At 49.5% G+C, this 12,957-nt stretch overlaps 1 protein-coding gene across 1 annotated transcript in view; it reads right to left on the bottom strand.

Annotated features, from left to right (window-relative positions):
- Positions 1-213: 213 nt before the first annotated feature.
- UBE4A (ubiquitination factor E4A) overlaps positions 214-12,957 on the bottom strand; it is a 67,184-nt gene continuing 54,440 nt past the window's right edge. Inside the window, exons 16-20 of the mRNA XM_038753767.1 lie at positions 7,208-7,382; positions 5,724-5,904; positions 3,934-4,081; positions 1,659-1,816; positions 214-605 (exon numbers count right to left, since the gene is read on the bottom strand). Of these exons, the coding sequence (XP_038609695.1) occupies positions 470-605; positions 1,659-1,816; positions 3,934-4,081; positions 5,724-5,904; positions 7,208-7,382 (798 nt within the window). The 3' untranslated portion in view covers positions 214-469. The remainder of the gene's footprint in view (positions 606-1,658; positions 1,817-3,933; positions 4,082-5,723; positions 5,905-7,207; positions 7,383-12,957) is intronic.

The raw sequence follows: 12,957 nt of genomic DNA, 5'->3' as shown, positions 1-12,957 counted from the left end.
GAAAGGATACCGAAGAGCGACTGACAAAGATGAGGAGACCGGTGGTTAAAAGACGCAGGAAGGGTGGAGGGTCTCCCATCCTCAGAGGGCGGGGAAGGGGCAGGCTGGTGGGGTTTAAAGTAAGATAAATCTCGGGAGGAAGGACGGATAAAGGGATCGAATGGAAAGGGGAATCTGGAGGCCCTCCTAGACCTAAAAGATGATTTTGGGGGCTTTTTGGGGTTGGCAATGCCCGCGTTTTATACAAGGGTCGTTCCCTGCTTCGGAGAGAGGGGAAAAACAATGGAGAGAGAGGAAAGATAGAGAAGACCAAACTCAAGAAATACGGTGAGACAAAGTGAGAGAAAGAGAATGAGACGGAGCTAGAAAGACTCAGAGAATCAGTGAGAGACCCAGAGGAAGAGGCGGACAGAGAAACCGACAGACTATCGGTTTTCCACGTTCGCGGCTGGCTTTCGGTTTGTCGGGTTCACTGCGGGTCCTCCTGCCGCTCTTTTTGCTGTTTCCTCTCGGCCAGCCACTTCTGGATCTTCTCTTTCAGTTCTGCGTTGGGCCGGATCTGGTCCATGGTGAGAGGGCTGCGGTTGAAGGGGTCCGTCTGATCGCTGAGGGGAGGGGAGGGGAGGGGAGAGAGGCAGAGCCAGTGAGTTACTCCTAGGCAGTCCGGGGATTTCCGAGGGAATCCAGAGAGCCGGGAATGGGCCCGATCCTCTCCCCGCGGAGGGGAGGGAGAGTGACTCAGAGTGTCTGTTGCTGTGAGTCAGCCGGCCCCGTTCTCAGACGCCCCAAGAGAGAATGAGAAACAGACCCTCAAGCGGCACCCGCGGCCGTAAATAACCTCTCCGCTTCCTCCCTGCCATGACCACAGAAACTGACTCGTAAAGATCGCTCCTCCTGCCCCCCGGCCCTCGTGTTTTCCTGAGGCCTGCACCACCTGCGATGTCACTCATCTGAGAGCTGCCCGACAGGCTCTTGACTAAGGGTTCAAGGGACTGCGTCTGCTTCACGATCGGCAAAGGGGTTGGGGTGGCATCGAAGGCCGTCGGACTGCCGGCCAGGCAGCCGCTCGCCCGGGGCCAGGAATAGGTTACGGCAGGGGAGGAGGATGAAATCTGGAAGAAGACGGGGCTTGTGGGCCAATAACACTGACTATTTTCGTGCAGTCCTCTGGGAAGCCTTCGGCCGCTACGCAATCGGTAAGGGCGGAGGACAAAACCGGTGAACGCGGAAGAGAAAACCGTTCCGGTAAGGAGACGGCACTCCTCCCGAGCCGGGGTGTTAGGGGATCCCTCATTCCTGACGCACGAACCCGCCCGTCAACGGATGACACAATTGGCTCGGCGGAAAGAGCCCGGGCTTTGGAGTCAGAGGTCCCGGCTCCGCCAACTGTCAGCTGTGTGACTCTGTGCAAGTCACTTCACTTCTCTGGGCCTCAGTTCCCTCATCTGGAAAATGGGGATGAAGACTGTGAGCCCCCCGTGGGACAACCTGATCACCAGAGCTTAGAACAGTGCTTTGCACATAGTAAGCGCTTAATAAATGCCATTATTATTATTATTATTATTATTATTCCCGGGGGGCATGCCCCCCTCTCCCCCGCCCTCCACCTCGGAGGCGGGCCGAAAGACACGGGACCCCCGTTGCCCGGCCCCGGATACCTGAGCAGGTGCCTGGCAATGGTGGAGCGGTCCACGGTGACCCGGGAAGACGGCAGCATCACCGGGTCGGACATCAGGGTGCTCATGATGGGATCCAGGAACTCGTCGCAGGCGTCGGCGTACGTCTCCTCCTCCTGCTGCTGCCGGTCTGCGAGAGACTGAAAGCGGGAGGCCCATTTTGGCCCGCCCGACGCGACGGGGTTTCCCAAGCGGTCGGCCGGGGTGGGTGGGGATGGCTGGACGGGCCGGGCCAGAAGCGGAGCCATTTTCCCCCCGAAACTCTCCACCGGCCCGGCGGCAGCTGATGATGGCAGAGGACTGAGCCGGTGCCCGCTCCCCACCGCGTCTCCAGACTATTCTGGGGTCCCAAGGTGGAACCCGGTCTCTGGTGTACCAAGCGCTTAGTACAGTGCTCTGCACATAGTAAGCGCTCAATAAATACGATTGATGATGATGGTGTTTGATGGAAAAACTGACACTACCCTCGCTGCCGGGAGGCAGGGTCCATCCCCCCTGCCTTACCTCCGCCCCTTCCCCACAGCACCTGTATATATGTTTGTACATATTTATTACTCTATTTATTTTATTCTGTTAATATTCATTCACTCATTCAATTGTATTTATTGAGCGCTTTACTGTGTGCAGAGCACTGCACTAAGCGCTTGGGAAGTACAAGTTGGCAACATATTGTTCTCTGTCTCCCCCTTCTAGACTGTGAGCCCACTGTCGGGTAGGGACCGTCTCTCTTGGTTGCCAACTTGGACTTCCCAAGCGCTTAGCACAGTGCTCTGCACACAGTAGGCGCTCAATAAATACGATTGATTGATGATTGATTGATTGATTGAGGAGCCTTGGCTATAATAATAATGATAATGATGGCATTTATTAAGCGCTTACTACGTGCAAAGCACTGTTCAAAGCACTGGGGAGGTTAGAAGGTGATCAGGTTGTCCCACGGGGGGGGGCTCACAGTCTTAATCCCCATTTTCCAGATGGGAACTGAGGCCCAGAGAAGTGAAGTGACTCGCCCAAAGTCACACAGCTGAGAATTGGTGGAGCCGGGATGCTCCCTTGGGGGCAGGTCTCCTCCAGGAAGGGCAGGCGTCGGTGACAGCACCTCGGGCCGGGCGGCTAGGCGGGGAGATGGAGCGGAACTTATAACTTGCTTCCACATCCCTCCTCAGACCCGCCGGGGCCGAGCGGTGCCGGGTGAAGCCCGGCCCAGCCCATCAATCAATCAATCGTATTTATTGAGCGCTTACTGTGTGCAGAGCACTGTACTAAGCGCTTGGGAAGTTCAAGTTAGCAACATATAGAGACCGTCCCTACCCAACAGCGGACTCACAGTCTAGAAGGGGGAGACAGAGAACAAAACAAAACGTATTAACAAAATAAAATAAGTAGAATAAATGTGTACAAGTAAAATAAATAGACTAATAAATACATACACACATACATAGGCAAAATGGGGATTAAGACTGTGAGCCCCACATGGGACAACTTGATCACCTTGTATCCCCCCTCAGCGCTTAGAACAGTGCTCTGCATATGGTAAGCGCTTAACAAATGCCATCATTATTATTACTATCAATCAATCAATCAATTGTATTTATTGATAGCTTACTGTGTGCAGAGCACTGTACTAAGCACTTGGGAAGTCCAAGCTGGCAACATATAGAGACGGTCCCTACCCGACAGCGGGCTCACAGTCTAGAAGTCTACTGGTATGTCTCAGCAGCCATGGGGCAGGGAGGTTTTCCGACACAGGCGGGGAGTTTCTAAATTGGAAATCAATCAATCAATCGTATTTATTGAGCGCTTACTGTGTGCAGAGCACTGTACTAAGTGCTTGGGAAGTCCAAGTTGGCAACATATAGAGACAGTCCCTACCCAACAGTGGGCTCACAGTCTAGAAGGCAAGGCCCCAGTTCAGCCAAGAGGGCCTCTGCATCTTCCAGTCTTAGACTGGTCCAGGACAGTTCTCATTCATTCATTCATTCATTCAATAGTATTTTTTTGAGCGCTTACTGTGTGCAGAGCACTGTACTAAGCGCTTGGGAAGTACGAATTGGCAGCACTTTCTGAATCTTCCCTGCCGTTCTTGCCCAACCAGGGAGGAAATGGGAGATGAGCGGGCAGCTGAGCCGGCCCCCTGATGCCACCCCTCCCACGCGGTCCCCTCTCAACCAGCGCTTAGAACAGTGCTTTGCACACAGTAAGCGCTCAACAAATGCCATCGTTATTATTCCCCTCTCCCCTACCCCAGCTCTCTCACCTTGATCCTCTCTGCCAGGTTACTGAAAGCCACGATCATGTTTCCCGGCTTGTTGATTTTCTTCAGGACCCGGACCGTCTGGGCAAAGAGAGTCGGGGAGTAGGAGCGTCCATCCTTGGGCACGGTGGCACAGAAATTCTCCTCGTCGCTGGAGGGTGGGCAGCCCGGGGTCCGAGAGGGAGAAAAGGGGGGTACGTGATGTGGAGAGGAGGGGCAGGGGGATCCGCGCCGGGGGGGAGTCGACAGGCCGGAACCGACCCGCTGCTGGCACGTTAAAAAATGCAACTTACCCTGCAAATTACTCTGGAGACCCCTCCTTCCCCTCCCCACAGCCCCCTGTATATATGGGTGAATGTTTGGACACATTTATTACTCTTTATTTTACTTGTACTTATTTATTCTATTTATTTTATTTTGTTAATATGTTTTGTTTCGTTGTCTGTCCCCCCCTTCTAGACTGTGGGCCCGCTGCTGGGTAGGGACCGTCTCTAGATGTTGCCAACTTGGACTTCCCAAGCGCTTAGTACAGTGCTCTGCACACAGTAAGCGCTCAATAAATACAATTGAATGAATATATGCTTGTACATATTTATCACTCTATTTTACTTGCACATATTTATTCTACTTATTATATTTTGTTAATATGTTTTGTTTTGTTCTCTGTCTCCCCCTTCTAGACTGTGAGCCCGCTGTTGGGTAGGGACCGTCTCTAGATGTTGCCAACTTGGACTTCCCAAGCACTTAGTCCAGTGCTCTGCACACAGTAAGCGCTCAATAAATACGACTGAATGAATGAATGTATATATGCTTGTACATATTTATCACTCTATTTTACTTGCACATATTTAGTCTACTTATATTTTGTTAATATCTTTTGTTTTGTTCTCTGTCTCCCCCTTCTAGACTGTGAGCCCACTGTTGGGTAGGGACCATCTCTAGATGTTGCCAACTTGGACTTCCCAAGCGCTTAGTCCAGTGCTCTGCACACCGTAAGCGCTCAATAAATACGATTGAATGAATGAATGTATATATGCTTGTACGTATTTATCACTCTATTTTACTTGCACATATTTAGTCTACTTATTATATTCTGTGAATATCTTTTGTTTTGTTCTCTGTCTCCCTCTTCTAGACCGTGAGCCCGCTGTTGGGTAGGGACCGTCTCTAGATGTTGCCAACTTGGGCTTCCCAAGCGCTTAGTCCAGTGCTCTGCACACAGTAAGCGCTCAATAAATATGACTGAATGAATGAATGAATGGCTGAACTTACCTAACCCATCAGCTGGACGATCCCTACCACGTTTCAGGCGTCAAGACGCGGGCTAAAACCCGCTGGGTTTTGAACCCAAGGCAGTTCCCCCAACTAGGCTTGGGCAAGCCGGCTCACGTCTCCGTGCCTCAGTTACCTCGGCTGTCAAATGGGGACTAAGACTGTGGGCCCCATGTGGGTCGGGGGCCGTGTCCAACCTGAGTCGCTCGAATCGATCCCGGCGCACCCAGTAATCACGTAACACATACTACTATCATCATCATGCCTATGCTCCTCTGACCGCGGCCCCTCCGTTTCAATCATTCAACGGTATTTATTGAGCGCTTGCTCACTGTGTGCAGAGCACTGTACTAAGTGCTTGGAAGGGGATGGTAGAACAGAGTTGGTGGACACGTTCCCTGCCCAGCAGGAGCTTACAGTCTAGAGGGGGGTTTCATATGTATCCCGGCCCCGTAGGATCCCTTTGGCATTTCCGCCCCCTCCTCGGCCCCAGCCCCGAGACCCCGGGGGCTCCCGCTGACCCGAGGTTTAAGTAGATGGTGCAGATGTCCGAAACCAGCTGCTGGGGCTTGAAGTCAAACTCGCTGAAGTCCTTGACTTTCAAGGCGCCCATCTTGGGGCCCACCAGGTGCTGGAGGAAGTAGTTCAGCATGGAGATGATGCGCTCGGCCAGGAACGGGTGCACGAACAGGGACTTGATCTCTGAGTAATAATAATAATGGCATTTATTAAGCGCTTACTATGTGCAAAGCACCGTTCTAAGCGCTGGTGATCAGGCTGGCCCACGGGGGGGGCTCACAGTCTTCATCATCATCATCAATCGTATTTATTGAGCGCTTACTATGTGCAGAGCACTGTACGAAGCGCTTGGGAAGTACAAATTGGCAACACATAGAGACAGTCCCTACCCAACAGTGGGCTCACAGTCTAAAAGGGGGAGACAGGCAACAAAACCAAACATACTAACAAAATAAAATAGAATAGATATGTACAAGTAAAATAAATAAATAAATAGAGTAATAAATCTGTACAAACTTATATATACAGGTGCTGTGGGGAAGGGAAGGAGGTAAGATGTGGGGGGTGGAGAGGGGGATGAGGGGGAGAGGAAGGAATGGGCTCAGTCTGGGATAGGGTAATATGGGATGAAGACTGTGAGTCCCCCTTGGGACGACCTGATCACCTTGTAACCTCCCCAGCACTTAGAACAGTGCTTTGCACATAGTAAGTGCTTAATAAATGCCATTATTATTATTAGTATTAAAAGCCCGCCCCACCGCAGGCGGCGATGGGGGCCGGGCGGGGGCCGCCTTGGCCTTCATCTACAGGTGAGGGAACTGAGGCCCAGAGAAGTGAAGTGACTTGCCCAAAGCCACGCAGCTGACAACTGGCGGAGCTGGGATTCGAACCCGTGACCTCTGACTCCAAAGCCCGTGCCCTCTCCACTGAGCCACACTGCTTCCCTGAACCCCAAGACCACAGTCCGTTGGTTCTTCCCTCCAGGTGGGCAGGGCCGGCTGGGAACGGAGAGGCCGGCGACGGGCCAGTAAAAGAGGAGGGACGCGCGCTAGCTCACGGCTAGACTGGGGAAGCAGCGTGGCTCAGTGGAAAGAGCCCGGGCTTTGGAGTCAGAGGTCGCGGGTTCGAATCCCGGCCCTGCCAACTGTCAGCTGTGGGACTTTGGGCAAGTCACTTTGCTTCTCTGGGCCTCAGTGACCGCATCTGTCAAACGGGGATGAAGACTGTGAGCCCCCCGTGGGACAGCCTGATCACCTGGTAACCTCCCCAGTGCTTGGCACATAGTAAGTGCTTGATAAACGCTATTATACACACACACACGGCTCCGTGGCCTGGGAGCGCAGCCTCCCCCTGCCTTCAGGCCTCAGTGGGCCCGTTGAGTGTCCCCTCCTCCACCCCCTCAACCCGGCCGCCGTCCTTCCCGCCCAGAAGGCCGGGCCGCGTGGCTGGTCTCCGATTCCCGCTGGCCGGGACCGCCCGGCCTTACCGGAGGTGAGAAAGGCCAGGGTGCCGATGGTCTCGTTGGACATGATGTTGTGAAAGCGGGCCAGCTGGCCGAACATCTGCAGGCTGGCCTCCTTCTCCCGGCGGGTCTCGGGGGTCAGGCGGTCCCACTCGCCCCGGTCCTTCTCGATCTGCTGAACCTTGATCTTGCTCAGGTACTGGAGGGGCGGGGGGAGAGGGAGGTGGACGGAGAAGAGCCGGGGGTGAAAAAGGGGAGGGAGGGGCGGAAATTCACCCAGTCGTATTTACTGAGCGCTTACTACGGGCAGAGCACTGGACGAAGCGCTTGGGAAGTCCAAGCTGGCCACATAGAGAGACGGTCCCTACCCGACAGCGGGCTCACAGTCCGGAATGTCTCAAAACAGATATTTTGTCAGACTGTCCCATTCTTCCGACTCTGCTGACCTCCCGCTCCAACCCACATTAGCCAACGTGGGCACGCCCTGGATCTCTTAAGAGTGATCTCACAAACTCCAATCCCTATGTCTCCAGGTCTGCCCTTCAAACCTGCCATTTTACCCACATCTCTTCCCTTTCCCCAAATCGTCTTCTCCGTCAAAAGTGTCTACCGAGTCCCTGCTGTAGTAAGTCATGTGTGAGAGCTGTCCTCTGCGTCTACTAAGACCTCCGGTCTCTGGACCCCTGGCTCAAAATATCATTCCTCCCCTTGCCCTCCTGGCAAACCTTCCTCTCTCCCTTATCCCATGGCTGTTGTCATCCCATCACCCCTACAGTTCACTCCCTCCTCTCCTGCCCGCACACGTTGGAGCCATCTTCCTCTCCTCCTCTTCCCCCTCCTCATCCCCCACCGCCTTACCTCCTTCCCCTCTCCACAGCACCTGTATATATGTTTGTACGGATTTATTACTCTATTTATTTATTTACTTTATTTGTACACATTTATTTTATTGATTTTATTCTGTTAATATGTTTTGTCTTGTTGTCTGTCTCCCCCTTCTAGGCTGTGAGCCCGCTGTTGGGTAGGGACCATCTCTATAGGTTGCCAACTTGGACATCCCAAGCGCTTAGTACAGTGCTCTGCACACAGTAAGCGCTCAATAAATATGATTGAATGAATGAATGAATAGAAGGGGGAGACGGACAACAAAACATATTAACAAAATAAAATAAATAGAATAGTCAATATGTACGAGTAAAATCAATAGAGTAATCCATCTGTACAAACATATATATAAATGTTTATATACATATACATACGTATTTGTATGACTGAGCCCCCTCCTTCCTCTCCAGCCCCCTACCTTACCTCCTTCCCCTCTCCACAGCACCTGTATATATGTTTGTGCGTATTTATTACTCTATTTATTTATTTACTTTATTTGTACATATTTATTCTATTGATTTTATTCTGTTAATATGTTTTGTCTTGTTGTCTGTCTCCCCCTTCTAGGCTGTGAGCCCGCTGTTGGGTAGGGACCGTCTCTGTATGTTGCCAACGTGGACTTCCCAAGCGCTTAGTACAGTGCTCTGCACACAGTAAGCGCTCAATAAATATGATTGAATGAATGAATGAATAGAAGGGGGAGACGGACAACAAAACATATTAACAAGATAAAATAAATAGAAGAGTCAATATGTACAAGTAAAATCAATAGAGTAATCCATCTGTACAAACATTTATATAAATGTTTATATACATATACACACATATATGTATGACTGAGCCCCCTCCTTCCTCTCCCCCTCCTTTCCATCCCCCCCGCCTTACCTCCTTCCCCTCTCCACAGCACCTGTATATATGTTTGTGCGTATTTATTACTCTATTTATTTACTTTATTTGTACATATTTATTCTATTGATTTTATTTTGTTAATGTTTTGTTTTGTTGTCTGTCTCCCTCTTCTAGGCTGTGAGCCCGCTGTTGGGTAGGGACCGTCTCTATGTGTTGCCAACTTGGACTTCCCAAGCGCTTAGTACAGTACTCTGCACACAGTAAGCGCTCAATAAATATGATTGAATGAATGAATGAATAGAAGGGGGAGACGGACAACAAAACAAAACATATTAACAAGATAAAATAAATAGAATAGTCAATATGTACGAGTAAAATCAGTAGAGTAATCCATCTGTACAAACATATATATGTTTATATATATATACATACATATATGTATGACTGAGCCCCCTCCTTCCTCTCCCCCTCCTCCTCTCCATCCCCCCGCCTTACCTCCAAAACATAGTAACAAAATAAAATAAGTAGAATAAATATGTACAAGTTAGAGTAATAAATACGTACAAACATATATACATTCAATCATATTTATTGAGCATTTACTGTGTGCAGAGCACTGTACTAAGCGCTTGGGAAGTCCAAGTTGGCAACATATAGAGACAGTCCCTACCCAACAGCGGGCTCACAGTCTAGAAGGGGGAGACAGAGAACAAAACCAAACATATTAACAAAATAAAATAAATAAAATAGATATGTACAAGTAAAATAAATAGAGTAATAAATCTATACAAACATATATATATATATATATATATACAGGTGCTGCGGGGAAGGGAAGGAGGTAAGGCGGGGGGGATGGAGAGGGGGAGGAGGGGGAGAGGAAGGTACAGTGCTCTGCACACAGTATGTGCTCAATAAATACCATCGATTGATTAAAAGGCCACGCATCAAAAAATATTTGGTATATCAATGTATAACATTGAGTTCACAAAATATAGAAGCAAAATTCTTGTTGAAGGATTTCAACGGTTCTCATTTTGTACTTTTCTGTAGCAAAATCTATAAATGTTACCAAGTAACAGTTTTCGAACTGTTGAAGTGTTCTTTAAGCATTGAGGCATTCAGGTTGTGTCTGCGCCCTATCTATCTGCGACAGTGCTGCCTGCATTTCTAAATAAGGCAACATTCTCAGTCTTCAACCCTTCTAGCAAAGGAGAGGTTTCTGAACGTAGAAAGACATGCCACATCCCAACCTGGAATTACTGTAAAAACAGACTAGTCTTCAGACTTTACCAGCCCACCTCTATTTAGGTTAGGGTTATAAAACCATTTGAGTTATTTATCTCACGCGGTGTTTTGCCACATGGAATTGTGCAGACCACCGTTCACTTTAAAGAACCGATTTCAAAGACCTCAGGGATACCTACCATCCCCGGTTCCTTTAGTTCAGAAAATAGAGAAATTCTCATCCTCACCCGGCTTTGCCTTGTTTTCCCTTCCTGTTTGTATTTTTCTTGTAATGGTCCAGTGCTCCTCTGTGCCCCATCCCCCCTACTTCCTTCCCCTCCCCGCAGCACCTGTCTATATGTTTGTACAGATTTATTACTCTATTTATTTTACTTGTACATACTTACTATTCTGTTTATTTTGGTAATGGTGTGCACCTAGCTTTATTTCTATTCGTTCTGACGACTTGCCACCTGTCCACATGTTTTGTTTTGTTGTCTGTCTCCCCCCGTGAGCCGGTTGTTGGGTAGGGACCGTCTCTCTATGTTGCCAACTTGTACTTCCCAAGCGCTTAGTCCAGTGCTCTGCACACAGTGAGCGCTCAATAAATACGATTGAATGAATGAATGAGGGGGCTCAGTCTGGGAAGGCCTCCTGGAGGAGGCCTCCCTTGTTTGCCTCCCCCTCTAGTTGGCTACCCGCCCCGGCTCCCGCTTCGGAAAAGGCGAAGGAGTGTTTGTCGGGGTGGGTGCGTCGACTCTGGGTGCAGGGAGCTTTTTATAGGAGCGGTAAAGGAATAATCACCCCCTCATTCATTCATTCATATTTATTGAGCGCTTACTGTGTGCAGAGCCCCTCATTCATTCATTCATTCAATCGTATTTATTGAGCGCTTACTGTGTGCAGAGCACTGGACTAAGCGCTTGGGAAGTACAAGTCGGCAACATCTAGAGACGGTCCCTGCCCAACAGCGGGCTCACAGTCTAGAAGGGGGAGACAGGCGACAAGACGAAACATATTAACAAAATAAAATAAATAGAATAAATACGTACAAATCAAATAAATATCTCCCATATTGGGAAATAAAACTTCCCAAGCGCTTCGGGCAGTGCTCTGCACACAGTAAGCGCTCAAAAAATACGACTGTACGAATGCCGGGAAGGAGAAGGGAAAGGAAGAGAGAAGGAAAAGGGGAAGGAGAAAGGAAAGAGGGCAGGAGGCCGGAGCGGCCAGGTACGTACTAAGCACTAAACAAAATACTTGTACATATTTACTATTCTATTTATTTTGTTAATGCTGTGTATTTAGCTTTAATTCTATTTGTTCTGATGACTTGACACCTGTCCACATGTTTTATTTTGTTGTCCGTCTCCCCCTTCTAGATGGGGAGCCCGTTGCTGGGTAGGGACCGTCCCTATATGTTGCTGACTTGGAGTTCCCAAGCGCTTAGTACAGTGCTCTGCACACAGTAAGCGCTCAGTAAATATGACTGAACGAATGAGTTGTGCCGGGAAGGAGAAGGGAAAGGAGGAGGGAAGGAGGAGGGAAAGGAGGAGGGAAGGAAAAGGGGAAGGAGAAAGGAAAGAGGGCAGGAGGCCGGAGCGGCCAGGTATGTACTAAGCACTAAATAAGAATGAGAAGCAGCGTGGCTCAGTGGAAAGAGCACGGGCTTTGGAGTCAGAGTTCATGGGTTCGAATCCCGGCTCTGCCATTGTCAGCTGTGTGACTTTGGGCAAGTCACTTAACTTCTCTGTGCCTCAGTTACCTCATCTGTAAAATGGGGATTAAGACTGTGAGCCCCCCGTGGGCCAACCTGATCACCTTGTAACCTCCCCAGTGCTTAGAACAGTGCTTTGCACATAGTAAGCGCTTAATAAATGCCATTATCATCACCATCATCATAAGCAAAATACTTGTACATATTTACTATTCTATTTATTTTGTTAATGATGTGCATTTAGCTTTAATTCTATTTGTTCTGATGACACCTGTCCACGTGTTTTGTTTTGTTGTCTGTCTCCCCCTTCTAGACTGTGAGCCCGTTGTTGGGTAGGGACCGTCTCTATAAGTTGCCGACTTGGACTTCCCAAGCGCTAAGTACAGTGCTCTGCACCCAGTAAGCGCTCAATAAATACGACTGAACGAATAAGGAGTGCCGGGAAGGAGGAGGGAAAGGAGGAGGGAAGGAAAAGGGGAAGGAGAAAGGAAAGAGGGCAGGAGGCCGGAGTGGCCAGGCTCTTTTCTAAGCACTAAAGAAAATACTTGTACATATTTACTATTCTATTTATTTTGTTTATGCTGTGCATTTAGCTTTAATTCTATTTGTTCTGATGACTTGACACCTGTCCACATCTTTTGTTTTGTTGTCCGTGTCCCCCGTCTAGACTCTGAGCCCATTGTTGGGTAGGGACCATCTCTATATGTTGCCGACTTGGACTTCCCAAGCGCTAAGTACAGTGCTCTGCACCCAGTAAGCGCTCAATAAATACGACTGAACGAATGAGGAGTGCCGGGAAGGAGGAGGGAAAGGAGGAGGGAAGGAAAAGGGGAAGGAGAAAGGAAAGAGGGCAGGAGGCCGGGCTCCTCACGCACTCGGAGGCCGAGGACAACTCAGCTGGGTTTGATACTTTGTCAAACCCAAAGGATTCACGGGTCTCCTGACAGGCGGGGCTGGAACGGCATTGTGCCGCCGTCCTGAGGGATGCAGGGAGGGAAGGCTCAGGGAATGTGTCTGTTTGCTGTTATCCTGTACTCTCCCAAGCGTTTAGTACAGTGTTCTGCACACGGTAAGCGCTCGATAAATACAACTGAAC

The sequence above is a fragment of the Tachyglossus aculeatus genome, chromosome 11 (genome assembly GCF_015852505.1).
Source record: "Tachyglossus aculeatus isolate mTacAcu1 chromosome 11, mTacAcu1.pri, whole genome shotgun sequence".
Classification (NCBI taxonomy): Eukaryota; Metazoa; Chordata; class Mammalia; order Monotremata; family Tachyglossidae; genus Tachyglossus; species Tachyglossus aculeatus.
Note: the sequence above shows the minus strand (reverse complement) of the source record. Positions and strands in the feature narration are given on the sequence as shown.